General features: G+C 34.5%; 1 protein-coding gene across 4 annotated transcripts in view; it reads left to right on the top strand.

Moving 5' to 3' along the window:
* ATRNL1 (attractin like 1) overlaps positions 1-22106 on the top strand; it is a 431564-nt gene that overhangs the window by 109863 nt on the left and 299595 nt on the right. For all 4 annotated transcript variants that reach the window (XM_085064762.1, XM_085064761.1, XM_085064764.1 and 1 more), the window contains exons 19-20: positions 3205-3342; positions 19117-19210. In XM_085064762.1, coding sequence (XP_084920888.1) covers positions 3205-3342; positions 19117-19210 — 232 coding nt within the window. The remainder of the gene's footprint in view (positions 1-3204; positions 3343-19116; positions 19211-22106) is intronic.

Below are 22106 nucleotides of genomic sequence, written 5' to 3'. Positions count from 1 at the left end.
TGCTTTTCTAAACTGTTTTGAGCCAGAAAATTTCAATACTCTGTTTAATATTTATTATTCATGGATGAGATTCTGTTTTCATTGTATATTCTGACCAAGAATTTACTAAAATTCCACTTTAAAACTCACAAGTTTTATGAGTTTAAGGGACAAATATCACAGAAGTCACAGAATTAGAATTTCAATTGATGTGAAATTTCGTTTTGATCTGTTTAGGCTGCAGGTTTTGTTCCTAAGATTTTGTTTCCATTTTCATAGAATACTTCCTGAAATGGATTATACTAACACAGTTTATTCTTAGCACAACAACCATTTGATGTACTTGAAATAAAATAAACTAAGTCTATGTAAGCCTACTGAACAGTTTGCAGTTAGGATGATAATAGAAATAGTTTATAGCACTCAGTTTGGAGATTATTCAGCCACATTGGTGAATAGTTGGCTAAATCATTCATGTTCATTCAGGCATGAACTTAGTTTTCCTTGTAGTCCATATTCATCCTCCTGGTGCCTCTGGGCAATTGTGGTGGTGATAAAATTTTAAATTCCTTCTCATTTTCTGTTTGTTCAAAACTTTAGCATTAGTATTCATCAGGCAGTACAGAAAATGTTATTTTTGTGACTGGTCACTTTGAAATCAATAGGCTTCAAATAGGCTGTCATAGTATTTCTTTTGATAGGACTACAATTTTATTTTCATCAGATTCCGAGTTTAACTGAACTATTGTTATAAATAAAATTGCAAATATGTTGTATAAAAAAGTAAGAAAAATAGCTTTGACATTAATCTCGTGAGAAGAAAGGTTTAGGTAGAATGCAAACCCAAGTTTTTCTTTAAAGTGTGAGTGGATTCTATCTAGTTTGTTTAAAACTAGATGAAGGATGTTTACATTAGATCCAGATTGTGATGCACCCACCCTTTTTATAAATTTTCCTAGTTTTAAGTATTTTCCTAAAACTATAGTTATCAACAATTGTTAGCTTCATCAACGTTTTCAACACAGAGGTCAAAAGCAAATTAGTCATAAAATTGCTTCTCTCCAGGGCAGCCTCACTGAGGATTCAGCTAAAGTACATTTTTGTGTGTGAGGAAAATTACTTTGTTGCTCCCACTGACGTACATTTAAAGGACTTAAGGAAAAAAAGAACTTTTACAAATCTAACTCCTAATTCTTCCTTAATGGTCATTATGGTGTCTCATTATTTTAATGACTATTTTAATTATTTAATACTGATGTCTTCAGTTTGATTGCACTGAAACAGCTTTGAAATTTATTGAACTGTGCACTTCTGACTTCTGAAAGAGATACATATTTTTAGGAAAATCAGCAATTATATAATGTAATTTTTCAATGGTGTGTCACATTAATTGTGGATTGCTTTGCTTCTTATTGTGTATGTATTTTTTTGAATTTGTTTTAAAAATCTCTTCTATTTTCTTTGACTCAAAAAAGGTAGGAACACGGAGCGGTCACAACGACAAGATAAAATTATGACTTGCAGAAAAGTAAAATTTACAATAAAGTTGTTTTCATCATCCTTTAAATAACACAAGAAGTAGGAAATACAAAACAAAGCACTAGGAAGAATGGAAAATTTATAAATAAATGACCCAGTCATTATAGAATATCAATATTAAGCATTTTTCCTGCACTGTGATGTAGTCTTAGGCAATCTTACTTTAAAAGAACATCTATTTAATGTACTCTTTATTTTTACTTTTGTCTTGTTGGGCTCTATTTTTTTTTTAACTTTTTGGTTTAAGTTATTTAAAGTGTAAGACATTTACACCAACCCCAGAATGGAGCTGCAACTCATGGTATTTTTGTGTAGCTTTTTTTGAGAATGGCAGCAAACTGCAGAAGAGGGAGACACCACAAAGATGTCTAAAAAGCAAGTATTCTTGGGAAGAATAAGGCTTGTAATTTCTAAAGAGATTTAGTGAAGATAGTGAGAAAACTTAATAGTACAGAAATGTTTCATACTTGTTTGGAAGATTCTCTAGGCACAGTTACAGAAGAAAGAAGAGATTGTCAACTTGGGAGGATTTAATGGTTTATGAGCCAAGTCTGGCGATGGCTATAAATATATTAAGTTACTAAATTATAAAATGTCTCTAAAAACTTCTAAATCATGCAGTGAGAATCTTATTTTTTCCCCTAGCCAAGACACCAATCACTGTGACATTTAGATTAAAAATCCAAATTAAAAAAAAAAATACAATCTTACTGTGATAGCTGTCCTCTTCCAAGTCTTCCACCCCTTTTGGCACTGAGGAATCGACAGGTCTGACATGGTTTGACACTTGACAAGCTGCTGTAATGGACAGATTACTAATCTGCTGGGCACCATGAGCTCTGAAGTCCCACCCTATAGAGAGGTCATCCTTCAAAACCTGGCAGCAGGATCAATGATTCTGGCAGGATTCACATTGTGATTTTGCTGCAGGAGTCATCAGTGCTTTCTGAGTTTCCCCAAAATGTGAAGCTCTGGAGTGGAGTTCTGCTGCAAGATCAGTGGTTTATAGTGGTGTTAGTTGACAAAAAGCAGTTTTATGCCTTCGAGGTCAGGTGTGAAAAAATTATGTCAATAGGATCCAGTTTTATTACTTTCATCAAAATCGACAGTAGTGAGGAGGCACTGGAGCTGTTTGTGGTCCTGATGTCCTTAATCTTCTTTGTGCTCCAAATCTAATGAGGGTCAGAACTATGAAAAATAAGATAACATTTAGTTAATTTATTTTGGAAGTTCTCTCTCCCCACTAGATGTTTTTGGCTGTGAGATCACATGCTCCATCCCAGTAGCCTCTCAAATCCTTCACATTTACATGTAGGTATTGGGGTTTTCAGGGAGTCTCAGCTGGTGACTTACTACCTCTTCAATGATTCTTAAGTGCCTGCACAGCATTTTAAAGCTATAAGAACTGAATTCAATCACTTCAATGGCAAAAAAAAAAAAACTTTCTCACAAAAAACCTCTTGAAACTTGTGCATCACTACAGAGTCAGCTTTTGTGTGATTTCCTGTTTTGTTGCAACGTTATTTTAAAGAGGTTCTCTGTCAAAGTGCAGATATATTTATGCTGGTTATTAGTCAGGACTAAGCTCCTCAGAATCACATTCTACTACAATATTTTAATCACATAGGCATGATTTTATCCCAAAGAGCAATTTAGTAATGAAGCTTTTAAAATGTTACATTCCAGCTTGCCAGTGTAATGGCCACAGCACCTGCATCAACAGCAATGTCTGTGATCAGTGTAAAAACCTAACCACAGGAAAACAGTGTGAGACCTGCATGCCAGGGTATTATGGGGATCCCACAAATGGAGGACAGTGTACAGGTAAGTCCTTCTACTGGCAGGAATAAGAAAAATATCGAAGTGACATTTTATGTAATGTGAATTTAACCTTTTTAATGTAACGTGAAATTAATTTTTCTTTAAAGGTTAAAAGTTTATTTAATAGTACCGATGAGTTGATCAGCTAAATGAATGATTCAAAATCAGATTAATGTTTTTAAAGAGAAACTCATTCCGAGTCATCATTTTGCAGCTGTTGCTCTTTCAGGAGGAGGAAGAAACTCTCTTGTTGGAGCAACACCTTAAGTGCTGTTATTTCAGAGAGACATCATTGAATTCCATGTAAACAATCCTGTTAGATGCAGTGAGAAGGTGCTTACAAATAAAGCTCAGCATCTGCCATGATGTCTGATAACACTGATTTGTATAAATGTGTGTTGGTAGTGGAAAAATTTTGCAGTTAACAGACCAAAAATTCTTACTCGTGTATAGTTGAAACAAAAAGGCCTGCTGTACTGAGGGTGGCAAGGCACCCAAACTGTTCAAGGTTTAGCTCTAAAACCACTGCACTGGAGGATTCTCCTTGAAGTGAAAGAGAGAATAAAGTCCAGTACTCCAGATGGTTTTTGGATATTGCTATAGAGCTGCTTTTTCACTTGCATGGGCAGTTTTAAGGTCAACAGTAACTCCTTCCCTTAAAACTAAATGGTGAAAGGAGGAATATATTCAATATGAACACTCAATAAGGCTTACTTTGAATTTAGGAGGGTGCTGGGAAGCTTTGTCCCATGACTTTTTCTTCTCCATTACTGATGTTTCTTTAACCAGACCTTTGCTTCTCAAGGAATATTTGTTAATTTAAAGGCTTTGTTCCTTGCTACTCTTTTAACTTGCAGTAGGCAATGCATAAAGATTCACATCTGGTAAACTCGAGCACAATATGTAAAAATTGTGTTCAAGGGGATAGAAAGATTAATGTCTACCCTTATTGACAATTGAACATTTTGCTGAGGCTTTATGGCGCTTTAAATAATTCTTAATAGTTCTCTTTTTCTCCTGAAGATGACAAAATGTTCTTTTGCTGTCTGTATCACCTTTATGGCAAAATTATGTATTCATACAGCTTTTATTCTTCAGGGATACATTAGCTATCAACCAAATAAGCATTCCATCACCTTTAGTGAAATATACATGGTGCAATAATGGATAAAATCAATTTATAAGACCAGTAAAATTATAAATTTTACAGCTTGTTTTTTCAAACCTAGTCTGTAAGAGTACATATTTTTATTGGTAGACATGATTTTAACAGGAGCTATTTTAACTAAAGAATGCTTTAAAAAATAAAAATGATAATAATTTTGAGGCTTTATCTGCGTTTGTATGTTGTATTTTGTAGTATAGAGCCCATAATAAATATGTTTAAATCCTTAGGATATTTTGAGGGATGTAGTCATTATGAACTGTTAAATTTTCTTCAGCATCATGAGTACTGTGACAGAGGTGCCCAAATTGTGGGCCAGGGATTTCTGCAGGAGAAAACACAAGTGATCCATGGATAAGTCAAATCAATGTTACTGGGATTTAAGAAGATTTTGGAATCATAGTTGGGATCAGGCACTGTGCAAATGTAAAGTAGGAAAGTAATGGTCCTATTTCTTTTCTCCTTCATTTTGGTAGTGCTATTGGTAATGCAGAAAACATTAAATGTGGCTGGAAATTAAAGCCATAATTAAAATAGAAGCATACAGAGAAAAAAACAAGTGGAAGAAAGGGCAACTCAGCCAGAAGCTGAGCTTAAGTATGACTGAAATAAAGAGAAAATAAGACAGGAAATTATATGAAAAAGCCAATCAAAGGACAAAAAAATTAAGAACTAAAAAATACCCAAACCAGTCATCCTCATAGTTCCATCTTGTGTCATTTTGCTGCTGCCAGCTGAGTTTCTGGCTGGACCCCACCAACTTTCCTTTTCTGCTAAGACAGCCTTTGGTACAACAGCTGCCTGAGCAGTGCATTGATGCATCTTTTCCTTGGAGCTCCTGAGTGATTTCTTTGAGGATGCAGGTTGAAAACTTTTTAAAGACATGACAAGATAATGACTATAACTCTGAAAGTACATCTGTAATACTGTAATATTCTTCATCTATCAAGTTGCTATAGTTACAAGGGCAGAGCTTTGTTATGAATTGGAGAGCAGTCAAAGCTGGGAACAGAGGTTGTACTCCATCTCTGCAGTGGAGAGGTGTGCTCTGGGACTAAAACTGCAAATCATTTTCCTAGCACACTCATGACATAAAATCACTTTCTCCCAGTGTCCTGACAAAGGTACTTATGTCTTCAGTACATATATTAGGTCTTCTGCTGTCATGATATATGTACTTACAGATAAAAGCTGAGCTCTGACTTTGTTTGACTGTCGGAGATACAGACTAAAATAATTTGCAAGAAACCCTTCCTTTTTTTTAATAGGCTGCATTAGCCCTTGTTGTTCCTTAGATCCCTGATCTTGAAAGGAAGGAGGAAGAGATGCATGGCAAGCCTTGAAGTCCTTAGAAAACTTTTTTCCTTAACTATGCCAGTTGTTTCCTGAATCCATTCTGTTTATAGTCCAAGGAGGTCATTCAGAAAGCTCTAAAAGAAGCGGACTGCCCACCTCTGAGTGATCAATTCTGTTCTGACCTTTGTCCAGGGATGGAAAACTGTGTTAAAACATGACTTATTTTTTTCCCCTTTGGTACTAATGATGACTTTACAATTGTCATGAGATAACTGATACATTTATAGTGGTACTGCATACTATTATGCTATCAAATTACTATGGAATGAGTAACAGTTGTAATAGGAAAAAAGATATAATTCATGTTTCAAAAGGTTTTGAATAGTTGTGATGAAAGACTAGATAAAAAAATTGACTTTTCTAGATTTTCACTCACTATAACTGCTGACATTTCAATAGCTTTAAAACAGATCTAAGGACTTGCTTTGCATCCTGATATGATGCAGGCTTAGTAAATGTGACAAACCTCACAGAAGGACAAAGAAAAGATGGAGGCATAATAACAGGCTTCAAATGCATGAAGGGAAGCTGAAAAGAGAGAGAGATGATGAAGTGCTTTCCCCCACGCCCCCATTTTGGTTGAGGAGGAAGTAATGGGATTAGGTTGCAAACAAGAAAGATTAAGGTGGAATACAAGGAAAAATTTCTACTGGTTAAACTGTGAAAGATTACCTAAATATGCTATGAAATCTGCATTATATCTTACACTATACTTCTTAAATTTTCAAATGTCTCAGGCTTTGGAAATGGGCAGGGAATTAGCTGATTCCACACATTTTTCTCCAGTCCTAATACTTTGTAGTGTCTTGGAGTCTGAGATCTAGAGAGCAGGGAAGGTATTGAGTAAAGATGAAGTATTCTGATTATGTAGGAAAATTAGCTGTGTATAGCCAAATGGCTATGGATATTTGTCATATTTTGAGTCCTTAACATTACTAAGATGTTACGAAGTCAGTAAGTTGCATACTACTTGCTTTTCAATCTATGCCACTTTTGTTAGTGTGAAGGTTTCCTCTGTAGCTGAGACTCTGCTTTATTTGTGTCAGAAGTGTGGTATCTTGGTTGTTGATGGGCAAGGGCCATATTTTTTATAAGTAATTACTGTTCTTTTTCTTCTTGAAATAACCATGCCTAATACCAATTACTCATAATAATTCTGTCACTTGAAGTCTCTTTTCAACACAGAGAATGAGAGTTAGAGTCTGTGTTCTTGGTGTAAAAATGAGCTTTATATTCAGTTGTCCTAAGATGTGGCTAAGATGTATGTGCTCCTTCAGTTCTTTCTGACATTTCATTGTACAAATATATAGTTTGAATTATTTTCTATTTGATTCATTGCTGCATTCTATACAAAAATCAGTAATAAATTGCAGAGGTCTTTTATGTTAAGGGAAGTTCTGTGACTGTAATCTTGTTAGTTATCTGTTCTTATACTAATGAAAGTGGTTTCAGGTAGTCTGTGGTGTCAAATAGGTAACCATAATAGGAAATGAAATTAATTTTTTACCTCAAATTATGAAATATTTTTAGTTGCACAAGAAGATTTGCATTCCTTCTTGGGGAAAGAGATGCTCGTGCACGTATTTGTAAGTCCAGACCCTGTGCATATGCTTAAGATTTGTAATCTAAACCTCCTGTCTAGCAAAGAAAAGCATGAAGAGAGAGTACCACCCAAGTTACCATGTAAAATCACAGCATCCTTTTGAAGAGTTATCTCAATGTGCAAGAAAATAAGAGGGAAGGCAGAGGTTAATTCTGAACATGAGGGAATAGGGTGCTCTGGGAAGAGACAGGTTTGGGTTTTCAGGCCAGGCAAATCCATGGGCAGTCCTTGGAGTGCTAATTCAGTGCTGTCAGTCTGTGCCAGAAATACTGAAGCAATCAAAGCCTGTAGGGAACAGAATAAGTAAGGCGCATTCTGTGTCGTGGTGAAGATTAGATGAGAGAATCCCAGCTCAGCCTTGTCTGTTCCTGAGCAGCTAAAGCTCTCCAGGTGTGGAACACCTGGGAAGCCTTTCAGTCATAGGTGTTGAAGAGCTTCAAGGCAGATATTCCAGATCACTTTGATTAATTTTTTTCTATATTTTACTCAGGTCCCATTTCAGGTATGATTTTGAAGGCATGAATATCAAAATTCAGTAATAGGAAACTCATGATTGAATATGAATGATTTTTGGCAATAAAGCAGCTTTGACTGTAGGTGTGAACAGGCCCTGGCTTGCTGTCTTGGTGGTTTCTCTTGGTGTTTTGTTTACTTCAGGGTCTTGTTCTGTTTTGTGCTGAATGTCTAGGAGATATGCAATTTTTTAATAGAAATTCTAGAAAAAAGTAGAGTTCGTGTCACTGTAGTTAAAGTACCAAGATGAAACACTATGGGAGATTGCTTGGAACATTTTTGTTTCATCTTAGCAACATTTTTTGGTATTATTTTCAAACTTATTAATCATCTACTTGGTTGTCAATGTGAAAAAATTTGCTCTAGCTGCTTATCATCTTGTCATTTTCTTTATGCATGGTATTTTAAAAAATTATCCTTACAATTTATGAGATGCCAGCAAAAAACTCTTTACAGTAACTAATGACACACGCTATGAATGTATAATACATTTAATACTAATAAGATAATGCAAGCATTTTGCTGTATTGTCTTTTTTTTTTTTTAAATAAAGGGATAACATCCCGAGCAGCATTCAGTTTTCACAGAATTGTGCTGCCAATGTTGCTTTGCTGTAGAAGGAAAACTGAGTTCCAGCAAAGCAGGAACATTGTGTTTTAACTTGCACTGCTTGTTCTCTAAGCAGCCCTCAAAGGCACCATGTCTGAGACACTGATGACCATCCTCTAAAAGCTCCCAACCACACAGGCTCTTGGGGTGAAGCTTTTTAAACAAGTCTGCAGCATTCCTATTGTCTTTTTAGGTTTGTCCTTTTCTCTGTTATCACAAATTGGGCGTTTGAAGTACCAAAGGCAGTAACTTCCCACCACGTTTGGTTTGTAGTCATTCTGTTTGAAAAGGTGAAGTTAATCTTTTACTGGAAGCATTCAATTTTTTTTAACCAGATTTTCAAACTATTATCAAAAGTGAGTATATTTTTAGCGAATGTACACCATGTGAGCATCACCTGTATTTGTACACATATGTGCATCCATCTACACATGCTGCTCCTTGAATGAATTCCACATGAACTCTGACATCAAAACATGAGCCACCCAACTGGCATGTACCTACAGTCAGTGCCTCAAGACATTAAAAAAAAAAAATCAGGCAGGTATCAATAAAAGACTAAGTTGTCAGAGTTAAAGTACCTTAGGTACTTTGGTGAAATTTAAGCCAGCAGTAAATTAGTTGTATGGATGCAATAGTTGTGATTATTTGTGTTGGTTAAAAGAATAAAAAGTAAAACGTACCAGTGATATGTTGACAACAAAGTTATATCTGAAAGAGGATGTTCCATGGTGTTCAAATCTTGCTGTTCAGAAAATGTGATTATTCTGCTGGGTAACTGACAGCTGAGATGTGGGGTTTTGAGAGAAGAGGCCAAGGGTGCCACAAGTCATTACTTCAAGTGTCTGTGAGGGAGAGACATGAGAAAGATGTTAAACTCATCCTGGCAGCAGATTGACAATGGTCTCCTTGGATTTTAGGTTCTATCTGACTTTGAAAGGTGCCTAATGTGTAACTTTGCAGATTGTTTTCTCTGGCACTATTTCTATCATTTTTACCTATTCAGCAGTAGCAACCTTCATAAGATGTTTTCATCATGACCCTCTGTGGAGGAGCTGATTCTGATTTCCTTCCTTTCCTGTCCCTCCAAAAGCAATACTGCTAACAGCTACCATGGGCACCCTCAAGAACAGAGCTCTGTTCCTGTAGAGCTCAAAGGCAATCAGTGTGGTAGATATTTAAAAAAGAGGAATTCAGTTTGATTATTTAAAATTAATTGTGGGGTTCCTTAGATGGGCTGCCTAAACCAAAACCCACTCTAACACAATAGTTCTAAGTGATATGTATTCTGATTTTTTAGAACAAAAGTGTCAATTTGAACAAGGTTATCTATGGGAAAAAAAGGAGAAGTGTGCTAAAGAAAATCAATTGGAAATAGATCCCAGGAAAATTGGTCCATAGAGCCCAGAACACTGTAAACAGGCAGGCTTTGTTTGCTCCCCAGCCATATTCTTAGAAAATAGATATATATATATATATGAATATGTAGACAGCATTTGTATATGAGCTAGTATGTACAGCAAATTACGTAATTTCACACATTACAGAAAGCAACCTGTCTTTCATAAAGGAAAATGTTGACAAGGAAAACAATTTATTATTCACTATGTTTTTTTTTAACTAAAATACGCTGTTGTCTATGAAGTTGATAGAAGAGTACCTGGTAATTTACATTTAGACTTACTTTTCAAGGTTTCAAAAGTTACATAAGCAATGAGAGATTTCACTGGTGCAAGATCATGCATTTGGCATTCCATCATTAGGTGTCTAAAATTTAGAGGAGATTTTATATTAGGTTAAATGTTGTGTTCTTGAAGCCCTCTTTTTATGGTGACTAAGTATGAAATTAAAAAATCCAAAGTATCATTTAGTCCAGGCACTGTGAGTTCACAGAAAAAAGGGATTTTCAGTGGACTGGATGCTTATGACACAGACCACAGGAGCCTATATGAATAAGGATATTTTATATAAAAACAGGTAAATGTTGGAGATCAGTGGAAAAAAAAACCCCATGGTGTGCCTTGTACTGCCTTCAGGTACTAGAATATGTAACTAAATTTAAAAAAAACCTCATTTCTTGTACCGTAGTTTATAAGAAACAGTGGGTCACAAGTTCACAGCAGAATTCTGTGATAAGAAGTTGTAATTTAAGATTATTCAGACAAATAAAAGCTCGCATGCTAAATTCCAAAAAAAAACATGGTTTTGTTTATGCTCTAAAAAAATAATAAAAGTTTTTGATGAATGAGGGGACTGTCAAGAAATCCCATTTTGCAGTAGTAGTGTTTTGTTTTGTTTCCCTTAATTTATTTTTTGCCTTTCAGTATTGAATAGAGATGACATTAAATTCTTGGACTTTTTAATAAAATGCCTTATCATAGAATAAAACACCTACTATTAACTAAAATGCTGGAATTTGGTTTTAGTAGAAGGAAAAGGGTTTCTTGGTTAATATCAAACATAAAGAAAAAAGTTCCTAGCATTATAAGGTATTCAAGAAAAGCTTTTGGCAGAGATTGTTAGAATAGTCAGAATAAACACTCTTTTAAGAAGACCTTTTTCCCCAAAGGTGATTTGAAAATTTATTTTCCTTCCTTTGATGGATGCTGTTTATTGAACAGCATCTGAGATAGTCTGACCACTGAGTGAATAAAATGCTTGTGCTTGGGCTTAGTTATGACTTAAATTAGGTTCCCTTCAGTCAGAATGTATTTGAAAGAAGTCCTGTGCTACTAAACCAGAAGTGAAATGCCACAGGAAAAACTTACTTGAGGAACTTGGAAAAAGACATCTTTAAAGTTACTGTTCCAGTTATTTTTTGACTGCTAAGCAAGCTTCTCAAGATGCTGTTAATTCTGGTGTATACACATAATTTTCTTTTTGACTATTTTTTTGTAGATTAGAGCTGTATTATAAAGTATGATTTCTAGCACAATTAATTGTAAGTTCAAACAAAAAACTCCAACTCAAATTAGGAAACTTTTTATAGATACACTTGTATTCCATAACCTACTTATCCTCAGAATGATCTTAGGTGAAGGACCTGGAGTTACACTTCAAGGAAAGGGTCACTGTCAAGTATCAATAGACATTTAGTTGTCCATAATTTATGAGAGAAAAAAAGAACAAGAAACCATTGAATGTAACATGATTAACCTCCAAAGAGAGATTATTTACATGGCTGTGGGATTTCATAAGGTTTTGACAGGGTGTCTCTTCAGCATGTTTAACATTTTTGATGTTTTTTCCTTGACTGTATACTGAAGATTTTTATAAACTTCCTGTCAAGCGCAGCTGTTTTAAGCTACTGCTTGATTCTCTAAATTTGATTTTACTTCCTAAACTAGGATGTGTGTGCTCACTGCAGTGGTCTGATTTTAGGAAGAGGCAGCATGGTGAAGCATCAGCTTTTAGGATTGCTGCTGGTAGAGTTGGTTGTGGAGATCCACTGACCGTTTTTTCTTGACTAAGAAATTTCTCTTTCCATGCTGCACAATCACAGCATAATTGTGTAGTTAAATCTCTAGTAACCAATTTTATTAACTACAGTTTTGTTCCTTAAGCCTGATGGCTACTCTCGGTTGTTTTGCATAAGTGTAACTTCTCCATCCAGCAAAGTTGATCTAATTTATTTAAATGGAGTGGGAGAAAGGTAGCTTTTTAAAAAAGAAAAATAAAAAAAACTAATTTAAACCATTTCTGAGGTTTACTATGTAACAAAAATCTCTGATATGGTAAAAAGAATAGGAACAACTTGTGCTATCTTAATCTGTGTAAGTAGCAGGCATTTTGTGCTTTTTCAGCACCTCATCCTGAGAATTTAGAATTCAGGCATCCTTTAATTGATCACCACTTATTGCTTTTACAGATACTGAAGAGATACAGCAGTTTGATTTATATTATATTCCTTTATCTCTGTGCTTATTTAATCTGTTTGCAAGGATTAATGACAATTCTCTTGCTCTCTCTGATGTTAGTGATCAAGTCCTCCTGCATGCTCTCGTGGAACATAGTTTCTGACAATGATGAACGAGGTGCTCTGCATTCGTATTTTTGTGTTTTTTTCAGCTCTACATGCTATAAATTTATTTTATGGGGTAAGGAATACTTAAAAAAATGTATTTCTGATGTGCTGTCTGAGCTTTATATCAGTATGTTCACCTTCCTAATGAAATGTGTAAATCCATTGCTTTCCAAATGATGTTCCTAGAGGAGATAGGCAGGGCATGATTTAGAAACTTTCAGCTGTCTAGAAATGTACTGATTTTGTCAGCCCCTTATAAACAAACATATTTTTCCTTGTATTGAAGGAGATGTCAAGAGCTCACGCAGACACTGTGTTGAGCTCAGGAGGCGCCGAGGGCAGGCAGCTGCAAGCTGAAGATGACATTTTCTTAAATCACTGTTACTTGAGCCTCAAATAAGCCTCTGACAAAGGCAGGCTTCTCATCCACAATGCAATGGAAAAAGTGGGAGTTTTGCTTGTTTCTGATTTCTGCATCTCCCTTTCCATGTGTGTTTTGGATTGAAATGGTCACCCCTCTCCCTGAGGGGGTTTGGGAAGCCCCTTCTGGCTGGGGAGAAAACAGATTTTGAGGCATTGGGCAACTGGTGCCTCAAGTGATTGAGTGAAGATCCTCAACAACACCTTGTAATAGCATTTCAGTTTGATTGCAGTTGATTCTGTCTTCATTTTCTGAGTGCTAAGTGCAATACATTACAATGCCAGACCACATTAGTTATTTAAGGAAAAAAAAAAAAAGCCTCACTTGCAATGGAATACATTAAAAATCAGTTGTATTTTGCACCTCCTAATGGCAAACAGAGAGCAATGATTTGCTGACTTCTTTATATTTCATGGCATTTTTGCCTGATAAATTGTGTAAGTAATTTTTTTTTCTTTAGGCATTTATTCTGAATGACTAAATACACACAAATAGTTGCAATCACCAGTGGTTGACTTCAGATGTTTCTCACCTTAGGCTGGAATTTTTGCTTACATTTAAGGCTGCTATGAATAACTTTTGAATACTTTTAAATTGTTTTGCTTTTCGTACTGCCTTATAATAATCTTTTTTCTTTATTTTTTTAGTTATAATTTAGGATGTGTTCTCTTGAAAGAGAATGGGGGAAAAATAGCAGCTTTTTGATGAAAGGTTTTTGACCAAAATTTCCAAAATAGTAGAGAAGCTGCTGTCTTAAGAAAATTTAAAAAGACACATAATGATAATAATAATAATAAATAATAATAAATAGAGGTACTAGGCCTTTTAGTGCTTGAAAAGTTCTTAAGCACATCTCAGTATAGACATTAGAAAATGAATGCATTCAAAATCTTCACTTTTTATTTTTGCTTTTAAAATAACTATCAAGCCTCACTGTTTTAGTTTTTACTAAACCTAATATGAGTTTTACTCTGTCAGATCTGAAATTACTTCTTTTTTAAGTTATTCTAATCTTCTGTTATGTTTTCGTGCGAGAGAGCTCTTCACAGCTGAGAAAATGAAGAGTAATTTAAGGAATAATATTTTGAATCTTGTAGGCTTCTGAAAGATCTCTTTTAATGCTTGGATACATAAAGAACTGTCCTATACATCAGAGTTCAGGTTTTGAACTCTTAAGATCTGCCTGTTAACCCAGGGTAAAAATTTTAGGCTGTTTAGTTCTTGGTAAAATACTTTGTTTAGAAATGGAATGAATAAGTGGAAGGAATGAAAAGGAAACAGATAAGTGTAAGTATGAAATATTAAACTTGTCTCCAAATGAAGTGTTCTTAATAATTTCATCTGGAATTTTTTTTCAGTTTCCTATGTTCAAAGTTAGTATAAAAGTACCAGTTTTTTAAACAGATTAACATGGAAAACATGAAATTGATAATATTGTATTACATGAGTTGATGGGGAAATCTTTTGGTTCAGCATGTTTTTTGGTAGAAAATGCATATTATTCCAAGAGCAAGCTATAAAAATTCTGTACAGTGGCTCAGTATTGGCATGAGAGATGCAGGCACAGCATGACACTTGTTAATTGTTTAAGATTCTGTTCAGTTCCTAACAAGAAAAAAGATCCTGTCTTTCAGTGTTAATCTTGTGTTGCATTTTCATTATCTACGTGTACAAAATGAAATTATGGTTTTCCAAGTTGTCTTTATGCTGTTAGTTGCTGATCATTAAAGACAGCTTTACTGTGATTGCTTGAGAGGTATTTATTACAAATAATAAAAAAAAATCAGTTCACTTTACAGGATGAATGCTTTGAACAGAAGGAATAATGAAATACTAACACTACAGAGCTATTTTACCAGAGTAAAAATGGCTAAAGAACAAATACAAACCTTTAAATTATTATGGTTGTCTTTTAGTGTAGTCAAATTAAATTTTGATTTCTACTACAGATAATCAGTCTGTTTGGTATTTCTGGGTTTATTAGGATAAAAGTCAAACTTCTGGAATGTCTGGTTAGTCCAGAAAGCTAAGGAGATGACACTTGTGATTTCCAGATTGCTTGACTGTTGCTTTTCAGGAAAAAGTAATTGCCTTACTAGTGATTACATGATCTCAGTAGAGTTAGTTCAAGGTTGAATGAAACTGTGTTTTACTATTATTTGAAGTTCCATATCTGTGTGACATAAATCCAAGACATTTGTTTATTCTGTTTACCTTTTCTCTCTGTCTCACAGCCCTTAGCACCGTGTTAGTACACACGTGTTTTTTCCTTTCTGTACTACTATGCTACTATAAAAAATAAATTGATTTGAGACCAAAGAAAGATAAATCACAAGGTAAAATAACAAAGATGAAAATAAAATTAGTTATATCTATGTTAATTATTCTGGTAAGACTGATTTATTGTGGAGGTTAATCATGTCACTGTGAAATGACAGATCCATTTCTGCATGTACAGCAGTCCATTCTAAGAGTATTTTTTTCCTTTTTCTTTTCTTTTTTTTTGGTGCTCTTGGTTTTATTGGTCATCGTTTCACAGAAGTTCTTTAGCTAAATTTTAATGCTAGTCAATCAGTGATATTGCAAAAGTGTTATTGGGGGTATCTGTTTGCTTTTTACATTGCCTGTCTCAAAGGCTGGATGGATGCATTTCTGATAAAAGCAATTGTTGAATGCTGAAAGGGTATCAGGGGCTTCTAGCTAAATACACATTTCCAGAGAATTAAGTGACTAGACAGTTTTGCAATATTACTAATGTAGAAAATAGTCTCTGTAGGGCAGTTCTTGTATGAGTAGACTAATGGATTAAATAGGTGGACATTTACAGGGAAATTGAGCATTTAAAGTGTTAGATCTACTATGAGTTTCTACTTGCTGCTTCTTACTTAGCCTAGTTACATGAGAAAGACTATATCTCCTTTTTTTTCTTTTTAACTTATGCCTTGAATGTTAGCAACATTAGCAAAGTAGTACACCCCAGTATTTAATAGCATTGTCATAGCTTTCCTTTTAAAAAACAACAGCAAGGTGTCTTGAAGTAATTATCCATGGGCAGCTATGGTTTAGCCATCCTTCATGTGAGCAAACATAGTTACTTAAAGCACCAATTGTAGTGAGCTCCATTCGAGAGAAAAAAATGCTCTTGCAGCTGATGGGGGCTAAGCAATAAGTGTTTTTAAATTCAATTGTTTAAAATGCACACTTCATGGAAATAGTGATGGGTATTCTTTTGTTGTCAGCATCAGCAAGAACATTTATATGCTGAGCTGGCAACTTGGAATCAATCATAATGTGGATTTATTACTTAATAAATTCTATAGGGTTGTGATTTTGCAGCATGGATTTGCTCTGCTGGATTATATTGTTTTCATATAGTCTTCCTGTTCCACTTAGAATCTGCATGTTGTACAGAAGAGTATTTTGAGCTGCTATTTCTCTAAAAATAGAGTAGATATTGCAAGAGTGAGTTTTTTCCTTGTTGTTTTTAAAGCTCTAATGTCATAATTTCACTTAATGTGTAAAAAATAACAAAAATAGGTTTAAATGCTATATTTTAAGCAGGTTTTTCATTGTGAGCCATAGATGATTTATTTAAACATTTAATTATTGATAAAAAGCATGATAATTAAGTATTTAAAGTAAGTGTTTAAACAAAAGCATGTGTGCATGATATAAACCCAAACTGGAGATCAATGCACAGAGTAGTATGGGAAGACTTTGGAAGTTGGGCTGAATTCACTGCCAGCTGACAATGATTGGTACAAAATATGATCCTAAAACTGATTCCAAGACTTGGTGTATTTCTTGTAACATGAGGGTGGGAAAGATCCCACCTTAGGTGCAGTTTTAACTCTGGACTACATTATTATCCCAGGAGAAACCAATCACTGAGAGTGGTTAAGCAGAGAAAAACAAATAGAAAATATTAAAGGAATATGTTAAGAGGAGTATGGAAATATTGAGGTAATGGAAAAATGTAAATCTTCATCTGAATGTCCTGCAATATTGTTCTGCTTCTGTTTTGCATTTCTTTGATCACATACATTCACACATACTTCAGTAATAGCAGTGATGGCTTATATGAAATTTTTTCTTTGGGTTACACATAGAAATCCACAGATTGGTGGGAATCCATTTTTCATCTGCAAGCCTGAGGTAATTAACTGCATATAAAAAGCATATTAAAATACACTTTCATTGTATGCTTTCATTGCTGTGAAACAGTTTTTTTCTAGATGAGATTTAAAAAGTGGAAATGCAAAGGTGTTGTCTTTTTTCATGGTATTATCCAGGGAGCAGTGAGATTAATAGGAACTTGCTCAATGAGAGTAATAAATGTTCATGGAAGTGCTGCCACTTTATAATCAGTTATGTTTTCCACTTTCACATTTGTGATCTACTTCCTATTAAGTGAGCAATAATTGTGGGAGCAATCAATTAAGGTTAGTTGGCAATAGCTTTTATATTTGTCAAAATACTGACGGTTTTTGGAAAATGCTTTAGAATTCACCCTTTTAGCTCCTTTATAACTTTTGTGCTGCCTTGTAATGGAGCATCACTGTTAAGAGCACTAAACTATAAGCAGAATAAGCTGTTCAGAATATGTTTGTGTATTTTTCACTGAAGTTATAGCAAAGATTTACACAATTAAAATTAACTTTTGCAAAGAGGCTTTTCCAGCTTAAAGTGCCTAAATATCCATTCCATAAATATAGAGTGGAAAACATGAATGGATTTAGGAAGTCATAACTGATTATAATGGCAGCACTTCAATGACCATTTATTGTAGAGTGTCCAGATGATAGCAAAATTAGAAAATGTAAGATTTTGTGGTAACTGTAGATATTTTTCAGAAGTGTTGTGTTATGAAACACAGAAAACATCACACATCACTATGTACTGCATAGAAATTTCTGGTATGTCTTTCTTGCAGATTGAATGCCTGGCACCTCCTTACTGAGAATTCCAGTTCAGCTGGCTATTTAATGAGCTCTGAAGGCTGAACAAACCGTTGAAGTCCTGAAATGGACATATTATTTCAATAATACCTTAGATTTAATTAGGTTTTTACACTTAGTACCTTTTTCTCTATTTTTCTTAGGCTGTGGCAGAGAGGTGAGAGTGTGTATGGGATGGGACACTGTCAGAGAAGAATTCATTGTGTGTTGGTCCTTATCAGTAGAATAGAACTTTAAAACTCAAGCTGTGATAGGAATTCAATATTAGATTATAAAGTGGAGAATAAACTTGTATCTTATACAGGTCACCACTTGCTACCATATCTGTTCCCAAGCAGGACCCCATATATTAAATCTTTTATCTTAGTCATAATTAAAACTTCAGAGAAAGCATAATATGAGTTATTTTGTATTAAAGAAGGCCCTTGAGTGTGGTGTGAATATTAGTAAGGAGTTATTCCAGTTTGATATGGGGATGTATTGACACCTTTGCCAGGGAGACATCAGCGAGTTTTGTACACTTAGGAGTAAAATATGACTGCCTAAAGATAGTAATTCAAATAAACATGGAAAAGAGTGTCTGTTTCCTGCTACTAGAAAATTCTTGTTTTGGGGTTTACCTGTAGTATTAACTTCACCTTTGCTCCAATGGTTTCAAAGATTTTTTTGTTCACTTTTGTCAAAAGCAAAAGTTCCAATTATGTTAGATATTTTGCCAAACATCTGCAATAATAATTTATTTAGACATTTGAAACTAAATTAATTTCATCATTGTTTTTGTCATTGGTCAGGATTTCACCCTGTGTAGAAAGGATGAATTATTAATAATTTTCTGTATTGCAAGTTTAAATGGTAGGTTTTAATGGCTATTCTCAAGCTGCTGTTATTTAAGGTGTGGAGGAGAGCCTCTAATGACATAAATTGTTTTTAACTCTGCAGAAAATAAACTAAATGATGTGCTAGGGAAATTTTCTGAAAGTTATAAATCGAAGTAGTAATAGAAATATATTTCAATACAACTTGTAGGAAATGTGTTTAAGATGAAGTATTAAAATCTATGAATATTCATTTAGTTATAAACGAAAGTAGGAGTGAAGAAACCTCACTTTTCCCCTTTTGATTTTACAGCTTGCACATGCAGTGGACATGCAAATACATGTCACATGCAAACAGGAAAATGTTTCTGCACAACGAAGGGAATCAAAGGAGACCAGTGTCAACTGTGAGTACAATTAAATCTAGCCCAAAGTTATTGCAGTCCTCAACTACTGAATAATCACTTCTTTTCCTGTTTCATGTTCTTGTTTTGGTATTGGATTTTGTGATTTACCTGCCAGTGTTTCAGTGGTGGGTCTAGTGTTCCCTCAATTTTTCAGGAAATTTCACTGTTACTTAGACTTTTGTTAAAGGATTACATCACAAATATTAGTAATGTTTTGAAGACAGTAAAAACTTTTTAAAAATCCCATTACAAGAAGAAACCGAAGAATTACCTGTATTTGACTTTTTCTTAGGTTTTTTAAATATTAGTATAAGGAAAGAAATATATGTAAGTTGGTAATTATATTCATTACATTTGTCTTTTACCTTGATCAGAATTTACAGTGATTCCATTTAGTTTTGCAACCTTACTAAGGTGTTTTAGGCATTTCTCCTCCTCATTAAATCCAGGCCATAGGAATGTTTAGACCTGTCATGGAATGAGTAGTGTTTCTTTTTTTTTGCCCTGGAATAGGTTTTCCCATTTAGAGGAAGAGTTTGTACCTTCAGATAGAGCATAACAAATGGAGTGCTAAGAAAAACCAGATACCAGGGTGGAGTAACTTGTCAAGTAGGAGAAAACACATTGAAATTAATTGTAAATAGCCTCATATTTAAATATGTTTCTTTCAGTCTATTCTATCATGTATACTGTGTTATTTAATAGTAACCGTATTAGTTTTGCTTAATAATAATTTGCTTAATAAATTTGCTTAATTAATATAATTATTTTAATAGTATCTGGCAGCAAAATTATCTTAGCAGTGTTGTTTGGAACTGGGGAAAAGGCATATAAATGCAGCTAACTCCTCTCCAGCAGGGAGAGGTGCCAGGTGGTTCTGTTCTGCTGCCACAGGACATCTACTTACACTGGATTTGTTCATACATTTAATGAACTGGCTTGGGTCCTACCCTTAAGGTCCTACCCTTCCTTTGCTTGATAAATAGTAGAGAAACAGCAATTTCTGATGCAGTGGCTCTGTGTATATCCATGAGAAAGAGCTGGGCTGGCAGCTCTGCTGCTTCCCTGCTACCTCTGGGACTTTGTGTCCAGCTGATTAGAGACTCTCAGGATGAGATGGGAAATCAAGATTAGGACTAAGTGATGAAATTTTACCATGACAAAAGCTGGAGAGATAATATCTTTAAACTCTGAATTAATTCTTCACTGAGGAGTCTTTTTGCCCTCTTTCTGTGCCCAAACACTGAATCAGTTCTAGGTGTTAATGAGTGATCTCATTACCAGCCTGCTATGGACTTGTGTTGATGCCATTCTGACTATACAGAGAATGGGAAGGAAAAACCCAACAATTTCTCCTCTGTTCTCTGTAAGGCTTGAACCACAGAAAACACTTTCTGTGCTGAAAATGCCAATTCTTTACTGACTACCCTCCACATAAGGCACTCCTTACAGACCTTCACCCCAGGCTGTCTTTCATATACCTCTGAGGTTGTTGTTGTCCTTTGTCCTGTGTCTGTTTTATCCTTTTCTCCACTCTGATTTGGAACTTTTGTCTCATATGGTTGGTTGTGCTGCTCAGCTGTCTGCTGTCCTGAGTTTGTCTATCCTGAGAGGTTCTTTTATCCCATTTACTGAACTGAAATGTTTTCCTAGTTGTGAACCTCCCTGGTCACCTGTGCACTCACAACCTCTTTTGAATGTATCATATTATAAGATGGATATGCAGTCATTATCTAGAGGATAAGGATCAATTTAAATCAGCTAAATGCTTTACTCATATTTATTACTTTATTATATTCTTTATAAATCATCTGAAACTTGATTCAAAGTGTGAATACTGCTCTCTGGGTGATTTTTTTTTTTCTTGCTACTGACTAGTTAGACTTGTGCAATCTCAGCAGCAAACCTACAACCTTGTGATTTCTAAAACAAGGATTTCAATGAAAATTCCAAACTCTGGCTGTTCAGTGACAAAATTAGATTTGTATTTCTGTCACGAATCCTATTGATTAAGAAGTCATAACTGCTGGGCTGTATAGACACACCATGCCTCAGTGCCAGAGATTTTAGGAAATCAAGAAGAGTTTACAACACTCTTTTCTGCTTTTTTTTTTTTCCTTTCTTTTTTCCTCGCTAACATAACAACTCTGTGCTTTTATGGCATATTGTCTTTATTGTATTTTTTATTTATTTATATATTTTAATATACTCATCTCTCAATTGTATTAATTTAATTGTTCAGTTGGATGTGCCATTATAAAATCAAAATCAGTGTTGTAAAGCAGTTTGGAGTGCACATTTGCATTCTGTTTTGCAATGTTTCTTTAATGACACATGATCATATTTTCTTCCAAAATTTCATATTTTTGTTTCCTTTAAGGAGGTAGTTTCAGTTCATAAAAACCTTTAGTAATGTCCTAATCAGGAGGAAATTGTTGGAATGGTTTGATTAATCAAATTAACTGGACTGTAAAATATTAAGAAAAGATACAAATAAAAATATTTGGATTTTTGTTTTTTGCCTAAATTTTGAAAATTAAATAGCTGATTGGTAGTAACAGGAAAATCATAGTAACTTAAAACATATTTTAAAGGGAAAACTATTGCTTCAAGGAAGCTTTTATATTTAAATTTATCTAACATTTGATTTACTAGCTGCTCATTTCATTTTCTCATAGAATTCTGTCAAAAGGGGTTTTAAAAATTCCATATATTTTGGTGTATCCATATGCAGGGTTATACACAGGGAACCTTTCAGGGAATAGGCCTGTGGGAAAGTGCAGAATATGCTAAGGGTATGTTTCAAAGTTCACATTTTGATACTAAATGGGAGAAATTTAGCTAAATACAAGGAAGAAAAATGTGAAAATTATGGAATTAAGTGAATAGGTAAATA

This window comes from Lichenostomus cassidix, chromosome 6 (genome assembly GCF_008360975.1).
Source record: "Lichenostomus cassidix isolate B80296 chromosome 6, HeHo_3.0, whole genome shotgun sequence".
NCBI lineage: Eukaryota > Metazoa > Chordata > Aves > Passeriformes > Meliphagidae > Lichenostomus > Lichenostomus cassidix.
The sequence above is the reverse complement of the archived record's forward strand: the minus strand, read 5'-3'. Positions and strand labels throughout refer to the sequence as shown.